General features: G+C 46.1%; 1 protein-coding gene across 2 annotated transcripts in view; it reads left to right on the top strand.

The window, feature by feature from the left end:
* Positions 1-4,710: 4,710 nt before the first annotated feature.
* Positions 4,711-21,348, top strand: part of HSPBAP1 (HSPB1 associated protein 1) — a 117,626-nt gene continuing 100,988 nt past the window's right edge. The window contains exon 1 of one of the 2 annotated variants that reach the window (XM_060262175.1): positions 4,711-4,843. In XM_060262175.1, the coding sequence (XP_060118158.1) occupies positions 4,750-4,843 (94 nt within the window). In that variant the 5' untranslated portion in view covers positions 4,711-4,749. The remainder of the gene's footprint in view (positions 4,844-21,348) is intronic. The other variant, XM_060262176.1, reaches the window with a different exon arrangement.

Below are 21,348 nucleotides of genomic sequence, written 5' to 3'. Positions count from 1 at the left end.
TGACCTGCACAGAATAAGACAGGTTCATATACTCCAAATTTTAAAAAAAAGCTTAATTGTAGTTTTTAAAATTTTAGTATTAAAAACTATTAATAATTTTAGTATTTAAATGTTATTATTAAAAACTATTTATAACGTTAGTATTTAAAACATAATGCTAAAATATTAAAAATATTCAAAAGTGCAATTTTCACATTTCCGTTAAATTGCTGTTCTGGGAATTTCCAACTGATGAACTGGCGACAGTGGCAATTGGAGAAGAAAATTAGATTAGTAGACTACGAAAGCACTGAATGGGTGATATAAGACCCATAACAGACAAAAGGTCATCTACTCCTGGCTTTGGCAATGGAATAGAAATGGGCTTGAAAAGGCTATACCCATTTAAGGACAAGACAACATCTCCTCTGTGTAAGCAGACAAAGTTAGAGGTTTTCTTTGCTCCATTTAATAAATAAAATAGATTTGTCTGTTTAACTGTGGACGAGAATGTGGTTACCTCTGGAATAGTCTGTAGATATGTGTTTACTGCTCTCACAGGAATACAGGAGGTAAACTGCAGAATATGAAATACTAGCAAATGAGACAGATTTAATTGCAAAAACGCTTCAAAAACATTCAAGAAACTTGTTTACTTTTAGTCACATAATTAAGATTCTTGTGTTGTGATGGCAGTTACGGCCAAAGCAGTGTTTTTAAAAATCTGCATAGTCATTCAGATGCCTGGCTGCACAAAAGACCCACTTAGCCCCGCCCGCTTTCTAAAAACACTTGGTGGACACCAAGAAAGGTGTCATCTGTGTGGGACACAGCTTTAGCTGGGAAACCTACAAGCATTCTTAAGTAACATCCTTAAGGGTTAACACACAGCTAAGAAGAAGTAAAGGCAGAAGAGTTACCAACATCCCAATCTTATCTATAACAGAAACATAACTTGCACTGTGCCTTACTGAATTTCTATCTACAGTGTTCCTAAGTAACAAGAGAAGTAGGGGGTTCTTAGAGCCCAAGCTGGTTTTATCTGGTCCAGGCACATGCGAAATAGAATTGCTCTCTGAAACATAAATCCTGACAAGTGAGTTGCTGCCACCCTGGCAAATGGTATCAGTAGTGTGTCGCTGGCTGCAGTGATGAAATTATGCTGGATATTGCAGCCAGTTAGTATCTGTATATGTCAACATGTGCCAATGTGTCATCAAGGCTATATAAAATACCGCCCACCCTGAAAGCGGCACGGTATCGCAGGTTTTGGCTTAGCTCTGCTCTGCTTTCCATTTATTTCAATAAACATTTTTCTTCTTTCTCACCTCGACTTCAGCTGCATGTCTTTTATTGGCCAAGGACATTTTGATTTGCAAATCTGTGAAGAAGAAGAAGAAGAAGAAGAAGAAGAAGAAGAAGAAGAAGAAGAAGAAGAAGAAGAAGAAGAAGAAATTGGATTTATATCCCGCCCTCCACTCCAAAGAGTCTCAGAGCGGTTCACAATCTCCTTTATCTCCCTCCCCCACAACAGACACCCTGTGAGGTGGGTGGGGCTGGAGAGGGCTCTCACAGCAGCTGCCCTTTCAAGGACAACTTCTGCCAGAGCTATGGCTGACCCAAGGCCATTCCAGCAGGTGCAAGTGGAAGAGTGGGGAATCAAACCCGATTCTCTCAGATAAGAGTCCGCACACTTCACCACTACACCAAACTGGCTCTCTGTGAAACAGCTGGCACCATGCTTGGGAGTCCTGCATTTTACCCTGCTAAATTCCATCCCCTCTTCAAACCCTGTCCCTCCCAAGGTTACTCCCCCAAAATCTTTAGGAATTTCCCAACCTAGAGTTGGCAGCCCTGTATCACACACATATAAAACTTTACAGGATTTTGCAGTCATCCAGTGATATTACATGCATAGGTAGATAGATCCAAGATGCATATGTAGATCAGGTCTAGATGACATCCGAATCTACAACCATTTCTATTTCAATGTATTATGATTGAGCTTATATGGACTAACACACTCACACAAGCAAATTCTGTCTCTGATAAATCTGCAAGGCTTATTTATAAATAGTTACCCCTTGGTAACAAACACTTTGGGTCTAATCTCTCCCCCGCAAAAATTCATGCAGCCCAATTTCAATAGGGCTTACTGCCAAGTAAGGGAATAACATTGCAATCTGATCCTAACTATGGACTCAGAAAGGAATAACTCTCTTTAGGATTGCACTGTGTGTGTCCAGACAGCAACTAGAAGCCATGTAGTTGTGTTAAGTGCCTATGAATTAATGTCTCCCTAATGTCCTATTGTTTACAGCCATTCTCAGGTCTTGCCGCTGATCTCCAGAGATGGTTCCTAAACTCACATGAGCAAGTCAATGTGCCTGAGATGTAGTTGATGTTGTTAGGTCCAGTGGTTGTGTTGTCTGCTACCACAGATCCACAGAGAACACAATCATCGGACCTCATAATATCACCATCTCAGGCATATTCACTTGCTCATCTTCTAACGCTGTATATGCCAGGGGCGGCCAATGGTAGCTCTCCAGGTGTTTTTTTGCCTACAGCTCCCATCAGCCCCAGCCATTGGCCATGCTGGCTGAGGCTGATGGGAGTTGTAGGCAAAAAACATCTGGAGAGCTACCATTGGCCACCCCTGGCATATGCCATTAAATGTCAACAGTGTCCTTCACTTTTCTACATAGGGCAAAGAGGTCAAACCCTGCGCCAAAATATGAGAACATTTCAGCTTCCCAGGGCACTCAGTGGGGAACCTCAAAGTACTGTTTTATTGCAAAGCAATTTCAGAAATGGACTGGAGTAGGAAACTGCTGCATAGCAGGTTATTATAACATTCGGGACAGTGGAATCCCCAGGACTTAACACAGATAAAAAGGTAAAGGTTGTGCAAGCATCAGTCGTTTTTGACTCTGGAGTGACATTGCATCACCACGTTTTCACAGCAGACTTTTTACGGGGTGGTTTGCCATTGCCTTCCCCAGTCATCTACACTTTCCCCCCAGCAAGCTGGACACTCATTTTACCAATCTCAAAAGGATGGAAGGCTGAGTCAACCCTGAGCCAGCTACCTGAACCCAGCTTCTGCCGGGATTGACCTCAGGTCGTGAGCAGAGTTTAGGACTAGAGTACCGCAGCTTTACACTCTGCGCCATGGGGCTGCTAACACAGATATCAGGTTCTTATTTCACTATACATGCTAAGTCATTCCGTTCTCATTTATACCCAGAATTAAATTTTGTCTGTCTAAAAGGTGCCACTGGACTCAAAGTTAGTTCTCACATCTGTTTAACTCTTTTATTACCTGTATGCCAATTTGCTGCTATTCACAGATTTTACCAACTGCCTTAATCCAATTTTAGCTATACTTACTGCTTAGTTATTTATGCATCTTGACTAACTAACCCTTCCTGGCAACTAACCCCCCCCACCCTCTCTCTACCTATATGTTACGGTTGAGGAAGTCTTGTTTCGATGTATCTGAAGAAGTGTGCATGCACATAGAAGCATACCCAGAATTAAAATTTGTTGGGTCTTAAAGGCGTCACTGCCCTCAAGCTTAGTTCTGTTACTTCAGACCAACACACCTGAATATATCATCGCATTAATCAAAGTAAATATTGGTATGACTGCAGCCTACTTAATTCGCAATCAAGATAGAAAAATAAGAAACAGTAATTACAGGTATTAATCAGTTTAACAAAACAGGGAGATAGCATTATTACAAATTACGGTTATTACGAATGGTTCCCTAGACTTTTCCTGTTTACATTTGAATTTTACATGATCACATTGCACTTTGTATCCTCTCTTTAGAACTATTACTCATGATTTATTTTATCTGCATAAATAAATACAGAAGCGCACGTCCAATCCTCCTTGCCTTAGCTTAAAGCACTTTATTGTCTTCCTTCGCCAAGGGGGGGTACGGTTGCCAATTCCAATTCAAAAAAATATCTGGGGACTTTGGGGGTGGAGCCAAGATCAAGGCTGTGACAAGCATCATGGAACGCCAAAGGGAGTTCTGGCCATCACATTTAAAGGGGCGGCACACCTTTTCAATGCCTTCCTGCCATAGGAAATCATGAAGGATAGGGGCACCTTCTTTTGGGGCTCATAGAATGGGACCCCCTGGTCCAATCTTTTTGAAACTTGGGGGGTATTTTGGGGAGAGGCACTAGATGCTATACTGAAAATTTGGTGCCTCTACCCCCCAAAACAGCCCCCCCCCAGAGCCCCAGATACCCGCGGATCAATTCTCCATGATTTTCTATGGGAATAAATCTCCATAGGGAATAACAGAGTTCCCAGCAGACATTTCCCTCCCCTCCCCCCCCCCCCCTTTCTGACAACCCTGAAGCGGGGGGAGGGCCTCCAAACCGGGGGATCCCCTGCCCCCACCTGGGGATTGGCAGCCTTAAGGGGGAGGGGAGCAATCTTTTTCCTTATCATCCTAACCAATCCCTCCGTATTAATAAAGCCAGAGCTCGGTAGTTCTGCTAGTCTGGATTCAACGAGGGCCCGACTGCTCTTTTGGAGGCACGAAGCTGCGATGGCACCAGGAGGGCAGCCCCTCTCCCCGACGGGAACGGTGAATACGGAGCTCAGCGGCTGCTTTGCACGGCGAGTCCTTGCACGGCAAGGCGAAGGAGGCTCCTAACCTCTCCTACCCCGACAGCCATGTGACTGCTCAGCTGGGCTCTCACATGATCCCGGCCAAGGGAAGGGCTGAGCGGAGCGACGGTGAGAATGAGAAGGGGGCTGGAGCGCTTTTGCTTTCGGAATCGGGAGGCTTCAGAGATGGCAGGAAACTCTACGGCCACGCTGGCTCTTTCCCAGCCGGGTAGGTGCGTCTTTCGGTCTCCCCTAAGGACGAAGCTGCTGCCCTTCCTTGCGTGCTTTAGGCAGCCCTGCAAAAGGCACGTGCGGATGGGTCTCTAGAGCTCTGCGTTTTTATATTCGGCGTGTTTCTATTTGCAACTGCTATGCCGTGAAAGGTTTGCTACGGGGTGCTTTCTAGATCAACCAAGATGAACATATGAACATATGAAGCTGCCTTCTACTGAATCAGACCCTTGGTCCATCAAAGTCAGTATTGTCTTCTCAGACTGGCAGCGGCTCTCCAGGGTCTCAAGCTGAGGTTTTTCACACCTATTTGCCTGGACCCTTTTTAGTTGGATATGCCGGGGATTGAACCTGGGACCTTCTGCTTCCCAAGCAGATGCTCTACCACTGAGCCACCGTCCCTCCCCTGCTCTCCAGGGTCTCAACCTGAGGTTTTTCACACCTATTTGCCTGGACCCTTTCTTGGAGATGCCGGGGATTGAACCTGGGACCTTCTGCTTCCCAAGCAGATGCTCTGCCACTGAGCCACCGTCCCTCCCCTGCTCTCCAGGGTCTCAACCTGAGGTTTTTCACACCTATTTGCCTGGACCCTTTCTTGGAGATGCCGGGGATTGAACCTGGGACCTTCTGCTTCCCAAGCAGATGCTCTGCCACTGAGCCACCGTCCCTCCCCTGCTCTCCAGGGTCTCAAGCTGAGGTTTTTCACACCTATTTGCCTGGACCCTTTCTTGGAGATGCCGGGGATTGAACCTGGGACCTTCTGCTTCCCAAGCAGATGCTCTACCACTGAGCCACCGTCCCTCCCCAAACGTGGCGAAGGGAGCCCCCTGACTCTGGGGCCCCAATAGGGTTGCCAATCCCCAGGTGGGGGCAGGGGTTCCCCCGGTTTGGAGACCCTCCCCCCCCCCGCTTCAGGGTTGTCAGAAAGCGGGGGGAGGGGAGGGAAATGTCTGCTGGGAACTCTGTTATTCCCTAGGGAGATGTATTCCCATAGAAAATCATGGAGAATTGATCCGCGGGGCTCTGGGGGGGGGCTGTATTTTGGGGTAGAGGCACCAGATTTTCAGTATAGCATCTAGCGCCTCTCCCCAAAATACCCCCCAAGTTTCAAAAAGATCGGACCAGGGGGTCCAATTCTATGAGCCCCCAAAGAAAGTGCCCCTATCCTTCATTGTTTCCTATGGAAGGAAGGCATTGAAAAGGTGTGCCGTCCCTTTAAATGTGATGGCCAGAACTCCCTTTGGAGTTCAATTATGCCTTGATCTTGGCTCCACCCCTAATGTCTCCTGGCTCCACCCCCAAAGTCTCCTGGCTCCACCCCCAAAGTTCCCAGATATTTCTTGAATTGGACTTGGCAACTCTAGGCCCCTGGGGCCTCAGCCATGGATGGCTCCAGGGCAGTGGAGAGCAGGGGGCATAAGCAGTCCAAGCCTCCGGCCTGAGTTAAAGGGCCTGCAGAGCAGCTGTTTCCCGAGCCCTTTAGCTTGAGAGGGCTGGGGGCCCCTTCTGCTGCCCCTGCTGTTGCAGCCCCCAGCCCCGCAGGAGTTAAGGGCCTGCGAGACAGTTGATCTGCGGGCCCTTTAACTGGTGCGGGGGGCTGCTGGTCGTTATTTTACTGGTAGGGAAGAGAGGTTGGCAGTGAGCGAGCCACAGCCCTCCCTTCCCTACCACTGAAACAGTGCCCGGGCTGCCAGCAGTTGTGGCATGTGGGAGGAGAAGGGGTGGTGAGCAGGGGAGCACCGTGGTGGCGGGAAGCAAGCAGAGCACGGCAATGGGGGGCAAATGAGCGGAGTGCCACCGTGGTGGGTGGGGTTGAGCAGAGCGCCGCTGGGGGGGTCGCCTGAGGAGGGTCTATTTGCCCTAGAGCCACTCCTGGCAGCAGAAGCAGCCCCCAGCCCCCCCCCCCGCTACTTAAAGGGCCCGTGGATCTGCCGGCCCATGCGTTATTTTACTGGTGGAGAAGAGAGGGCAGCGATGAGCTTGCCGCAGCCCTCCCTTCCCTGCCATTAAAATAGTGCATGGGCTGGCAGCAGAAGCAGTCCCCAGCCCCCATGCAAGATAAAGGGCCCACGAAACAGCTGATCCATGGGCCCTTTGACTCCCCAGGGGCTGGGGGATGCTTCTGCTCCCAGCCCGGAAGCAAGTTGGTTGGGGGGGATGAGAGGGCAGTGGCAAGAGAGAGAGGCAGGCAGGGAGGGAGCCACTAGTGGAAAGGTCGTTTGGGGCACTGGGCAGAGCATCAGTGTCCGTACCCCGAAAAATATAAATGCCCCCCCCGCCTGCCAAATTCTGGCTACGGCCCTGATTATAGTTTTTGTTGCTGAACCACTTCTCACTGTATGAAGTAAAAGTCAAGTCTGTTAGGCTGCGGTCCTAAATCATGTAATAAGGAAATATTCCACTGAAGTCCGTGCAATTTATTGCAAAACAAGCATGCTATTCATCTAATAAGGCACCTCTGTTGGGCGAGATGAAACAGAAGACACGACACACTGTAGAGTGGCAAAATTTTGCAGATTTAGTGTGGAGCCCCACCTGATTAGTGGGCACTAGGGAAGCATAGGTGAGGGCTGGAGTTCTTAAAGAATTACAGTTGATCAGGATACTAGAGCTCAGATACCCTGGAATAAATGGCAGCTTTGGAGGGGGGATTGTATGGCTTTCTATCCCTCTCCGGTCTCCATCCTCCCAGGCAGTGCCCCCAAATCTCCAAGCATTTTTGAAGCTGGCGCTGGCAGTCTTAAGGCAGCCATATAACTAGCTCAGAAGGGGGGGTGGGGGTGCTTCCATGCTAATTCTCCCTGTCAATCACAGTATTATTTATTTATTTGATTTTTATCCTGCTCTCCCTGCAGGTGGGCTCAGGGCTGGTTACAGCATAAAAAATTATGACATAAACCATATAATAATTTCGATTAAAAACAACCACAAACAACAACAGTTGGCATTCTGAAGAAAGATTAGACTGTCTGGATGCGGTTTCAGATCTTTCTGCATATGGCCTGGTCGATGGGTTCCAAAGTTAAATGGCTCCCTGCCAACAGCAGTTGGACGAGCAATTTGGTATTGAAACAGAGTTTGAGTCCACATGGAAGCTTACACCTTGAATAAAATTTGGTCGGTCTTAAAGGTGCCACTGTTCGGCTGATTCAGACCAACACGACTACCCAGCTGAGTCAGGGCACCGTATGGGATTTGTGCGCTGAGATCAATGTCAATGAAACGCACATTCATGTCAAGGATGTGGACAGATCGTGTGGATGAACAAGCAATTGTGCATGTTTCTGACCAATATGTATTTTGGACAGTGTGAGTATTATACACCTTTACCTGTGAACATGTGAAGTCTCCAGGTAGAGCGTGGAAAGGAAAGGTCCCCTGTGCAAGCACCGTCGTTACCGTCTCTGGGGTGACGTTGCTTTCACAACGTTTTCACGACAGACTTTTTACGGGGTGGTTTGCCACTGCCTTCCCCAGTCATCTAACAAATGATAACAAATTCCGAAAGGGCTGCTCGTGGTGGTGGGGGCGGGGAGGAGGTAGGAGATGGGAGTGCCCGAGGATACAACCATTGCTGTCCTCAACCAAAGCCCTGGTGGAACATCTCTGCCTTACAGGCCCTGTGGAATGGTTTCACATTCTGCAGGGCCTGGATATTATTCAGCAGAAGAAGATAGAAGAAGATATTGGATTTATATCCTGCCCTCCACTCCGAAGAGTCTCAGAGCGGCTCACAATCTCCTTTCCCTTCCTCCCCCACAACAGACACCCTGTGAGGTAGATAAAGATATTAGATTTATATCCCGCCCTCCACTCCGAAGAGTCTCAGAGCGGCTCACAATCTCCTTTCCCTTCCTCCCCCACAACAGACACCCTGTGAGGTGGGTGGGGCTGGAGAGGGCTCTCCCAGCAGCTGCCCTTTCAAGGACAACCTCTGCCAGAGCTATGGCTGACCCAAGGCCATGCCAGCAGGTGCAAGTGGAGGAGTGGGGAATCAAACCCGGTTCTCCCAGATAAGAGTCCGCGCACTTAACCACTACACCAAACTGGCTCTCCAGGTTTCACCAGGTTGGAGCCAGGGCAGAAAAAGTCCCGGCTCTAGTCAAGGACAGTCAAATATCCCTCAGGCCAGGCAGGGACCACCAGAAGATTTGGATCCATCGAGCGTAATGTTCTTCTGGGGTATATCAGGACAGGTGGTCCTGAAGGTACGTGGGTCCCAGTTTATTAAGGATGCTACTTGATATCTTTTGGAGGCTTATTGCCTCCATGCAAACGTGCAAAATATCCCCTGCACATTGTGCATATGCTGCAAGATGTCTGACAAGTAGCTGTTTTTAAGGCATATTCTGTAATCAGCCTTCACTGCATATAACGTTTTTTTCAATGTAATTCATCCATTCTTCTATGCAGCACTGACTCATTCTTCAATTTATAATAAAACGGGTTTTTCAATTGATTGTGCATTCTCCTCTCCCCTTTGAAAACTGGTGCATCCATCAAGCCGGTCTTTGAAACAGACAACGGGGTTCCAATGTACAGCAGATTTCATTCTGGCTTCACAATCTGTCAGGCATATATCGTGTGTTTTATGTTGCATTTCTCTGGACTCCCTTGAAACAGGTGTTTGTTAAGCGGTGGTTTGCATTTGAAACATTGGTACTCGTGTTTTAAGATGACATCCTGTGTTTATGAGGGAATTAAGGGAGTCCGTGTGTGAACGTTGCTAATGCATAGTGAAGTTGGATCATGTTCCCTCCGATTCTAATTAATCTCCTCAGAAGGATTTGTTTTATGAGGCCAATTTCTCTCCATCTATTTTCCCTGCCCCCCCCCCCAATTTAAGTGATGCTCAACTGTCCTCAAAAGTCCCTGGTTCCTGGGGGACAGTGGCAATGGCTGAGGGTAATGGGGGCTGATTTTCAGGCAAATACCTTTATGCATACCTGACCAGGGGCTCCAAACATACAGAAATCTCTGCTTTGTTTGTGGAAGGCTCGGGTTTGCTGGCCTAGTGATAGATACAGGATCATCATGTTTTCTGTCAGAAAGTGTGATTTCGTATTTTGTGGTGTACTTTCCTTTTTCGAAAATTGGTACAGTCGCTATTCAAACATGGTACATATGATAGTATACCAAGCACGTGAATCCCACTATACCATCCCACTGTTATTGTTATTATTGTGTTTGGCATGGATTGCCACAGTTAAGCCAAATCACATGCAGTTCTTGGCTAAGTGTCTATTTAAAACTTGTGGAAAAATCGTGGGACTCAAAATTACTCCCCCCCCCCCGAACCATATATAGGGTTACATAGCACATATGTGTGGTGAAAATGTCCAGCATATGTTCTCTCCCTGCCATGCTCATCCTCTTGTTCCCATATGTTCCCCAGAGAGCACTGAGATCTAGCTCTCAAAATCTTTTAAAAATCCCTGGGCCAAGAGAGGCTAGATTGAAAACAACCAGGGAGCAAGCCTTTTCAACAATGGCCCCCCAATGGTGGAATCAACTTCCAGAGGTGGTACGAGCCCTGCGGGACCTGAACCAGTTCCGCAGGGCTTGCAAAACCACCCTCTTTCAGCTTGCTTTTAAGATAGAACCCGGCTAAACTGACCTGTAGCCACCTAACCATCTTATATACGACTGTGAACTGTAGCACCTTAACTTAATTTTAACTTATAATAGCTGTTTTATCTATTTTAACTAACCTATGTAACCTAATTGTATCTTAATCTGTTTTGTCTTGATTGTATTTTATCCAAATCATGGTTGTTCCATGTCTGTGAGCCGCCCTGAGCCTGCCTCTGGCGGGGGAGGGCGGGATACAAAAATAAAATTTACTTTACTTTACTTTACTTTACTTACTCTTGTGATTTTAGGGGTGGGGCCAGTACACCTGAGCCTGTTTTCTGCATGTTTAGTCGGTGTGCAGATGGAGCCATATGTAGAGGGCTGTTGTGAGGCAATTTCATTTGTTCAGTTTTCTGATGCTTGGCAGCTAGAGAAGGCCAGCCCGCAACATTGATCTGATTAATGGAAAAAAAATAGTACATACATGCTTGAGAGTGAACTACCATGTCTGCTCAATCAAACATGTTAAATATTTATATTTGTATTGTATATATGTTTTTATTATGTCCAGATTGCAAAGGCCTATGCCCATATACAATAAATTCCATCTATTCTACATATCCTCTCAAGGAACCAATACTTCTAAATAAAACTTCAGTGTATAACTTTATGAAGAAAGCATCCGACTGTCCTGCTCACAAAAGAAGAACCCTGCTGGATCAGAGCGATGGCCCATCTATTCTAGCATCCTGGCTCACACAGTGGCCCAATTAGTTCCTCTGGAAGGCCAAAAGGAGGGCATAGAGCAGGGGTCCTCAAACTACGGCCCGCGGGCCAGATGCGGCCCGCTGAGGACGTTTATGCAGCCCTCCGGGTTATGGCAAAATCAGACCGGAAGTGATGTTTGACCTAAACTCGCGTTAGCAACGCACACTTCCAGCACTGGGCTGAGGCGGCGGAGACAGAGTGTGAGGTGATACCGAGGTGAGGTGAGTTCCCAGGTCGGGGTGTGTGGTGTGGGGAAGGGAGAGAGATGCAGAAGACGGAGAACTGACGGCCCGTATCCTTGTACAGTAACGGCAGTCCGGCCCTCCAACAGTCTGAGGGACAGTGAACTGGCCCCCTATTTAAAAAGTTTGAGGACCCCTGGCATAGAGGATGAGGTCTTCCGCTGATGCTGTCTCCTAGCTCTTGAGATTCAGAGGATTAGTGCCTCTGAATATGGAGCTTCCCCTCAGCCGCTGATAGACTTATCTTTCATTAAGCTATCTAATCCCCTTTTAAAGCTGTTTATTCCTGTGGCCATCGCTACATCCTCTGGCAGCGAATCCCACACTTTAATCTCTCTCTGTGTAAAGTGGTATTTCTTTTTGTCTATCCTGAACCTACTGCCCATAATTTTCATTGAATACCCTTAAGTTCTAGTATTTTGGGAGAAGGAGAAAAATGTCTGCTTGTCAACTCCCTCTACCACATGCTTAATTTTATAAACCTCTAGCACAGGGGAGGGGTGGCCAAACCGCAGCTCGGGAGCCACATGCAGCTTTTTCACACACATTGTGCAGCTCCTAGAGGTTGAGGATGCAGGCTTAATGCAGGCTTGCTCTTGTGTAAGCATATGTAGCATTGGGACCTCAATCAGTCTGTGAGTGCTGACCCACTCATATTTCTGCTGTATGTGAAGGCGGGAAGGAGGGGGAAATAGGCAGGCTTGCAAACTCTTCTCTTCTACACAGAGGTCACCCAGAGACCTCGAGTGGGGGAAGAGAGCACAAGAGCCAAGGGAGAATAGTGAGTACGTAGGGGATGGAAGCTGCTGGGGGCGCTGCCAAGTCTACTATTCAGAGTTTTAATAAAATGTGTGTGTAGTATTTGTTCATGTCTTGCAGGTCTCAGACATCTGACATTTCTTCTGCGTGGCTCTTACATTAAACAGTTTGGTCACCCTTGCTCTATCATGTTCCCCCTTAGTCATCTCTTTTCTAAACTGAAAAGTCCCAGACTCTTCCACCTTTCCTCATAGAGAAGGTGCTTCTATCCCTATTAATCTTGGTTGCCCTCCTCTGTACTTTTTCCAGCTCTGCACCGTCCTTTTTGAGATACAAGGACCAGAACTGTACACAGTATTAATAGTAATAATAAATTTTATATCCCGCCCTCCCCCGCCAAGACAGGTTCAGGGCGGCTCACAGGACATGGTATATACCATGATTACAATAAAATACAGTTACTACAATAAAACACAGTTAAAATACAATTAAATTACAATTCATAAATTAAATTAAATAAATCAGTTAAAACCATTATAGATTAAAGGTGCTACAGTATTCCAAATGAGGCCACACCATAGATCTATACAGGGACATTGCAGTATTAACTTTTATTTTCCATCCCTTTCCTAATAATCCCTAACAGAGAGTTTGCCTTTTTCACTGCTACAGCATACTGTGTTGATACTTTCATTGAGTTATCCACTATGATCCCAAGGCTTTTCCCCTCTTAGAATTAAATGTATAACCCACCACCAACACTTGGCATATGACTCAGTGTCCCCCCCCCCCCCACGTATATATCCAAGGATGATTTTATAGGAGCCTTTACATTTTATAATTTTTTGAATCAGTTTAAACCGAACGGTTCATTAAGTAAATGGCATAATTGGTTCATGTCATTACGTTGTGTCACTAATAATGTGTTATTATAAGCATCCTCATCATGAAGAAATAATAGTTTGTACGTGCCAAGTTGTAGTTTGATATTTGTTGAAATTATTTTTTTCATTTGAGATTGCTTGGATGTATGAAAATTGGCGGTATATTGAGTGCATCAATATACGTTCAGATGAACTGCAGAGTTCTGCATGAGGCAGCTCCCAGAGACTGACTTTGGATCCACACTTCAAATTCACTAGTGATTTCAAGGAGTTCCTAAGATTCACACAGTACAATGCACAGCCTACTTAGTCCATTGGTTTCAGGGAGCTTTTCATGTCGTTTTTTTACGTTTACCTGTCAAAATCTAAAGCATGTTCTCATTGGTGCCTGCTCAATCTGTTTCAGTTGTAGCAAAGGGAATGTGAAGTCTGGTAAGCCTTGCCTTTGCCATGCATAAATATTCTATTGTTAAAGAAGTAATAAAGCAATGTAAAATTAGGATGAAGTAAATCAGTACATGTTCTGTCATTTACATAGGATTGCCAAGTCTACCTCAGAAAATATCTGGGGACTTTGGAGGTGGATCCAGGAGACTTTCACGTTTCCTAAAATAAATAAAAATACAGAAGTGCCGTTCCCCTGACAGTCTTCACTTCCTTATCCTCTTTCTCTCTCACACATACACACTCACACACCAGCCAAAATAAACAGTTTGCAATCCCACACTTTTGTGATCTTACTGGGGCAGTTTACTCACAAAGTTGTTGAATGTAACCATCTGCTATCAAGTTCTTTGGACTAACACAGGGAAACCAAAGATTCTACTTTATTCTTTAGTCTCTATCTTACTGTGCTAACGACTTCCGGAAGGAATGTAAAACAAACTCTCTGTTGTGCTGGTTTCCCTGCCTTTCTTAGCAGTTCACTGGGAGAAGCTGTGTTGTTCTGCTGGCTCACTCCGCCCCCATTCAGCCTGGCTCCTACGATTTAAAGGCGCACACGCCTTCCAAAAAGCAAGCGGTTTCCAAGCTTCTTCTAGTCTTCTGAAGTGGAAAGCACATGGTAGCTGTTGGGGCAAGGTTTCCTCCACCAGCCAGCTGACTGGGGCAGGAAAGAGCCTGCAAAACCAGGGGATCCCCTACTGGGACCTGGGGATTGGGAAGCCTACATTTACACCAAACCATCCTTAATTTTTGTTACACCTTGACATTAAATCTCTTTATTAGAACAGCTGTTGAGTAATTTGCATTTACCTCCTATTAATTAAAATAATAATTGAAATAACTAATTTTAATTACAGTATTTTAGATTGCTTTGGTTCATAGTCTCAGTGTCTGCATGTACAGATTTCTTCAGTGATGTCTCCTCCCCAGTTAATTGAAAATGCTGTAGCATTTCATGTAAATTACAAGATACAGAGCGATCTAAATTAGTTAACTTAGAGGGATGTGCATTGTTGATAAAACTGTTGGGTGCCAAATTATTTTTATCTTGCAGCAACCTGATAACATTGTTTCACTCCTGGGATTAATACATCTCCCGAATATGCTAATTTTCCGCTTACTTTAGTTGGGTAACATTTTTACTGGTTTCATCATTGACATTAAAATATTAACGGAAGGAGATCTTGCATTAGCTTTCCTTACAACATAACCCCAGAGATAAACATGATTAGGAAAGGAAAATAAACACCCAAGGACTTTTCACATTACATCTCGTGGATAGTGAACATGGCACAGCCAGTCTCTACCCTTAGGTAAACTGGGGCCTTCCAAATGCAGAGTGGTAAAGCAGCAGTACTGCAGTACTGTGGTCTGAACTCTCTGCTCACGACCCGAGTTCGATTCCGGCAGAAGCTGGATTGAGGTAGCTGGCCCAAGGCTGACTCAGCCTTCCATCCTTCCGAGGTTGGTAAAATGAGTACCCAACTTGCTGGGGAGAAAGTGTAAAAGACTGGGGAAGGCAATGGCAAACCACCCCGTAAAAAGTCTGCCGTGAAAACGTTGTGAAAGCAACGTCACCCCAGAGTCAGAAATGACTGGTGCTTGCACAGGAGACCGTTCCTTTTCCAAATGTAAAAGTGTTGGTGTTTAGGGGCCATCATGAACAAAGTGTAGGTGTTGGGGGACCATCATGAACAAAATGGCATTGGGGTAGCAGTAAGGAAGCAAAATTGAGCATATTTGTTCCCTGTCCACCATTAGAGGAATCTGTGCTGAAAGATCTCTGCTAGTAGAACAGGCAGTCAGCAATTTCCCCTCTTTACTACAGCCCCGCCCCCCCTCCACCTCTTGGCATTTTATCCTAGACAGAACCCCAGCCCTCCAGGGTTTTCATGGTATACAGTGATGCTGCTGGAGAAAAAGACAGGGATAGGTGGGATGAGATGCATAGAATGCCTGTGTCAGCTAGAGAAGCATTTGCATAACTTCAATTCCTGGCAGGCTGATTCAGGGACCTTTGCTGAGAACCAGCTTCTCGCTGAAGACTGAATTCATGCGAACCACCTGAAATGCTTTTCAACCTCTCTCCTACTGCAAAACAGAAAATCAGTTTTAAAATGTGCCTGGGTTACATTTCTAAACAGCTGAAGGCCAGCCTCATTCCTGTCTTCCTGCACATCTGACAGTCTTCCTTATTTGCTTTACATTGTGTGATTTCATGTCTTAATGTTGCAGAGCTCATTCTGCAGGACAAATACCTTTGCGTATGTCTTACTTATTTAGAACAATGGAGGATTCTGCTTCAACAAGCCAAATTCTTGGTTATTTGAACTTCTTCCAGAAATGTCTTTAAATGTTTTTATGTGGTTTACCATCTGGTAGCAAGCTTAGATAGGATCGGGAACATGCAGATTATATTAACTACATTGCACTAAAAATAGTTTGTTATTTCAGTATGTTATTTTATTTGGTTCTTCTATCTGAAAATAATTCAAAAACTTCTCAGTTAAACCCTATATTTAATCAGGATATATAATAGTTAATATAAATTAAAGATACACCAATTAAAAACAGCCCTCAGGACCATGTGTAGGCAAATAGATTAGGCTTCCCAACCCTCCCGCCCTGGCGGGGGACCCCAGGATTTCCAGCCTCTTCCCCCGCTCCCCAAAAAAAGGAAGCGGGGGGAGGGGGAAAACGGCGCCAAGGAGCGTGGCGAGCCACCCCATCTCGGAGCGGGCGACGCCGCTGCGCGGCTGCCGCCTCGTCTCCGCTTCACCGTGGCTGCTCCTCCGAGATGGGCTCAGGCTGGGCCCATCTCGGAGGAGCAGCTGGGATGGGGCGGGGAGGGGGCGGTGGCGGTGCGGCGGCATCGCCCGCTCCGCCTCTGAGGTGGAGTCAGGGGGGGTGGGGGCGGGCCAGGAGCGTGGTGGGCCGTGAGTCTGGGTCCTTCTAGGACCCGGATTCGTGGCTCGCCGTGCTCCTGGCCTGCCTCCACCCTCCCCTCCCCTTCTCTGGTTTTGCCTCGGCTGCTCCGTGGCTACTCCTCCGAGATGGGCTCAGGCTGGGCCCATCTCGGAGGAGCGGCTGCGGTGGGGCGAGGAAGAGGCGGCAACAGTGCGGCAGCATCGCCTGCTCCGCTCTGCCTCTGGGGTGGAATCGGAGAAGGGGAGGGTGGAGGGAAGGAGTTCAATTGTGCTTGTCACACCCTTGCTCCTAGCTCCACCCCAGTGTCTCCTGGCTCCACTCCCAAAGTCTCCTGGCTCCACCCCCAAAGTCCCCAGATATTTCTGGAATTGGACTTGGCAACCCTAAAATAGATATCAAACCTGATGTGGCCTTATGGTGAAAGAGCTACTCATCATGTTGGACAGAATTTGCAGAAAAGGATTTTTGCCTTTGCCTTTGGATTCTTCTATTGCTGTGAGAAGCACCAACCCAAATCAGTTGGAAGATTGCAGTTACCTGTTTCACTCTCCTGTATCTGATATTAACATTGCATAGTAACCTGTGGATGGACACTAGATCCTTTTTATTCTTTTAGAAAAGAAGCTCGGCATTGTTCTTAAACTCCTGAGAGTTGTCTGTGTCTTGTTCCTCACCCCAAGATGTTAGGCTGATAAATTATTATAGTCTCATTAGAAGAACAGCTGGATGAGGCATGCACTTAAAATAGTTTATCACAGTATGTAATTTTATTCGGTTCTTCCTTCAGAAAATAATTCAAAAACTTCTCAATTAAACCCCATATTTAATCAGCAGGACATGTTGGCAGAAGACAACTGCTGACATCTAATGAATTCTTCCAATTTGCTAAATTATTCCAATAATTGACAGTACATTTAAGGTCTTAAAGACATCAACCCGACTTTTCTACAGAAACCCTGCTGTGCTACATTCTTTATTTTTTCCCAGTTCTGCGCAATTCTCAGCAATTAATTGAGAAGATTGAACAATATTCTGTGTTTTACAATCTACTTATTCCCACACACCCCTTTCCCTTTTCTGAGCAGCCTAGTAAGAACAAGTTCTTAGTATGAAGTAAATTTCTTGGTGAAAGAGTGGAAAGGATGATGTCTTGCATACTAATGTCTGCAGATCAGAAGAAGGTCTAGGACCATTCCTAATCTCCATGTTTGGAAGTGCATAGTAAATATTGGCCAGACCGTGTGATTGATTGACACAGCTTTTCATGTGGTGCAGTACCTCACAGTTGTAATGTAGTAAGTGGCCTTTCATGTATCTGTACATTGCCTTTATTTTCTTGAGCAAATTCTGACCACTTCCTCCACTGAGGAACAGTTAACTCCAATCAGACATAATATTCTGTGCTGCAGAGTGGTCTTTGGAACCCATTTGGACTTCTTCACAGAGTGACAATCAAAATAATTTTCTACTATCGACATCTGATAAACATAACTGGTATTTCAGTAGATGGTGAGCAAAATCCCCTCAGTGTGGACTTGGACTTGGCAAATGCTTATTTTCAGGGAAGGGGGAAATCAAACAGTAGCTCATTCCTCCCCCCCCACCCCAGACCAGTTGGATCCTGTCACACTTGCAATGACATAATTGGGTAAAAGACAGAGTCCAAATATCTTCCCTTAGCACCCCACTTGGACCTGCCCCATCGCTCCCTACTTTCCCCTCAAAATTGTCTAAGAGTGGGAGAAATAGTGGAGTGGGCTTGTTCTCTGTATTTCTTCCTCTCTCCCTTCCTGAGATCTTGAACACTGCATAAGCAGGTGTCAGCCACCACCCACCCACGGCAAGTTCAGCGCACTGGAGTCCTTACTTGTGGACATCAGACATACGGGAAGCGGTGTGTTCCAGGGCTCCTTAAACCAAGGAGACAAGATCTTCTAATGCTGTCATCCGTAATGATAATTGTTTGATTTGCAGAGAAACGTTTTGACTTGGAAAATGTTTCTTTGCAGTAATATACTAGTTATATTCCTTGGCATTTGGCCTAATGGTTCTCCAGTAGAAGTGTAGGAGAGAGGCCTGTTGCTGGCTACAACCTGTGTATGGCCCCTGGGTTTATTGGAGGACTACCTGACCTGGTTCATTTTTACATCTGCTGTTATCCTCTGTTCCATTCTCAGAGGGCCATTTAGGTAAAACTAATGGCAAATGGCCCGGGCATTTTTCCCCACAGTGGGTTTCCTTCCTTTGACACCTCTTGTGTTCCATTTCCTTACCCTCTCTCTCCAGCCTTTCTTGCTTATCTAATGTAAATTATTGACTGGGCTCTATTGACTCTATTCCTTCTTTGTTTTCCATTGCATCCCATAGAATGTTGACGCAAAAGATAAGTATAGAGCAGCGTCTCATGTCAATTGTCCCTTTATCCTGAACTATAGACGGAGAGCAAGATTCAAGAGAGAGTCATCATGTAAAAGGCTCCAGCTTTGTGTTGGCCCCTACTAGGGATCCAGCATGGGTAAGAGATGAAGGAGAGCAAGTTGAACCTGGAAAATTAATTGAATAGATTGATAATTTAGATCCAGCTGGTCTAGGGGTGGGGGGTGGGCAATAGATTGAACTCAGCAGGAGATTTATCCAGTGATTTGGAGTTCTGTAAGACAGAGCAAAGCAGTTGGGTATTTCAATAGTAAGAGTAAGCATAGACAGCCCAATGAGTGCTGAAGATTAGATAGGTAAATAAGCTGGAGGCAGCAAGAAGTGACTGTATTTCCTGTTATTCAGGTGTGACCCTTGTTCTGGCTTGGAATCTTTGGTCTAGGAAGCGGGAACTGATCTCGGTCGATGAGAGCAAGGACATCCAGGAAGCAGCTTCGGCGAATGCAGTTCTAGGCAAGCAATGCCTCTGAGCAGGAGGAATTCCTTGGTTAGGTCCATCATTCAAGGCCATCCAGCTCTGAAGATTTGAGACTGGGGGATGCGCAGTGGGAATTGAAGCGTTACATTATATCTAGGGAAGGTTTTGTGTAGGCGAATGAGTTTGCAGGAATGTAGGAAGCAGTTTTTTTCTTAATACTGTTTCTGTATTACACTTCATTTATATTTCACCTTCTCCGCAATGGAGGCCCCAGGTGGCTTACACTGTTATCCGCCATTTTGTCGTTACAACAGCCCTGTGAAGAGAGAAATGCCTTTTCCAAGTCAGTCGATGGGGCAGTGGGGGTTTCAGGAGTCACAATATGTGTGTGTCATGGGTGCTGGGGGCCCTGCAGAAGAAGCCGAGCCTGCAGAAGAAACTGTGCCCCTGCCACCTGCACCAGTGCCCCTGCCTCCTGCTGGAGAAGATCCAAGCCCCCCTGCCTCGCCCTCTCGGGTGGCTCGTGTGCGTGACCGCCTTCGTCAGGACCTCAGGGATCGGAGGAGGGCGGCACGCTCACGAGCAAGACGCTCCCTGAGCCCTGAGTTTTGAAAGGATTCTGGCCCTTCTAGGAGTGAGGGTGCTTGAGTCTCAGCAGGATCCTGGCTGCCCTCTGAGTCAGCAATTAGCCCAAATGGGCAACAGACAGCAGAGGGCTATATAGCTGTGGGCTTTGAGAGAAGGCTTTGTGGAAGCAACTAGTCACTTACCTGACGTTCTAGCATCCACTTCGGCTTCTGACTTCGGCTTCTGGACCCCCTGACTCTGGCATTGACTTCTGGACCCCCTGACTTTGGCTTCTGAACCTCTGACCTACAATACCTGGACTGTGATTCGGTTTTGGCGCTTTGGACCCTCCTTGCTACCCAGCTACAGACCTTGGACTGCCCCTGGACTTCGCCTGGCCTGGCCCCAGCCCGTGACAGTGTGAAAGTGCTCCATGTGACTTCTGAGCCACAGTTTGGCCACCCCTCAGCCCATCCACTACACTGGTTTTCAGCTATTCAGCTATATAAATATTCATATATATATATATTTTAAAGTTCTCTATACTATGTTATATATTGCATCACTATTAAATATTTCCTGTGTCCTTGGCAACTTTCCAGTAGAGACTACTGAACTAAAAATGGCCATGTGGGAAAACAGGTTTGTGTCTGTGTGTGTGTGTGTTAAATGCTGTCCAGTTGCTTCCAACGTTTGGCTTATGGGAATACATATAGCATGGACATACTGTCTACAGATTTTGTACTTTTATAGCTATGCTGTATCTATCACCCTTAAAGTTGATCTCCAGAACATATTTTTCACAGTAACTTTTTGCGTGTAGGAAATGTCTCTTTATCTGGGACAGTGTGTAGGAACTGTCCCTTTATTTGTTTGTCTTCTAAAAGTCGAGAAAGAGATTGTGGCTATTAAGCATGCAGAAGCCAACTTTTAGATAGCTTGCTTAAGAGAGCATCCCCCAGATACAAGTTGATGACTTGTTCTCTCTCTCTGCATATGAAGCGATAGTTTTTCCAGCCTCATCAAGTACCTCCTTGGACCATGTCTTCAGTGTGTCAACATATGGAGCATTTATTGAGCATGGAGATTGATATCAGTTTACAGAATCCCTCCTCTCCATTTTTCCATAAGGGCAGAGAGAGGAAAAACGTCAGGGCTCAGAAATTTTGGCTGGTCTTGACAGACGGCTAAAATGCTTGGGTGCCATGGGCGTCCTCCTTCAATTTGGGAAAGATGTGGGTTCTGACATTGTGCTAGGTGTTGAAGACACTAGGAACACTTCCGCAATGTATCACAAGGCCCTCCTCTCCCACTCCAAAATAAGTGGAATGACAAAGCGGAGGATCATCCATCCTGTAGGAGGAAAAAGTTGATGCTTTCTGCATCTTCCTCCCTGGCTTCAAGCTCATCAGAAGAGTGATATGTTTTTGTCATGTTTGCATCAAGAGCATGGGGGAGCTTCTGCAGTTTCCATTTGCAGTCA

The sequence above is a fragment of the Heteronotia binoei genome, chromosome 21 (assembly GCF_032191835.1).
Source record: "Heteronotia binoei isolate CCM8104 ecotype False Entrance Well chromosome 21, APGP_CSIRO_Hbin_v1, whole genome shotgun sequence".
Taxonomy (NCBI): domain Eukaryota; kingdom Metazoa; phylum Chordata; class Lepidosauria; order Squamata; family Gekkonidae; genus Heteronotia; species Heteronotia binoei.
This window is presented reverse-complemented; position numbering and strand designations above follow the sequence as displayed.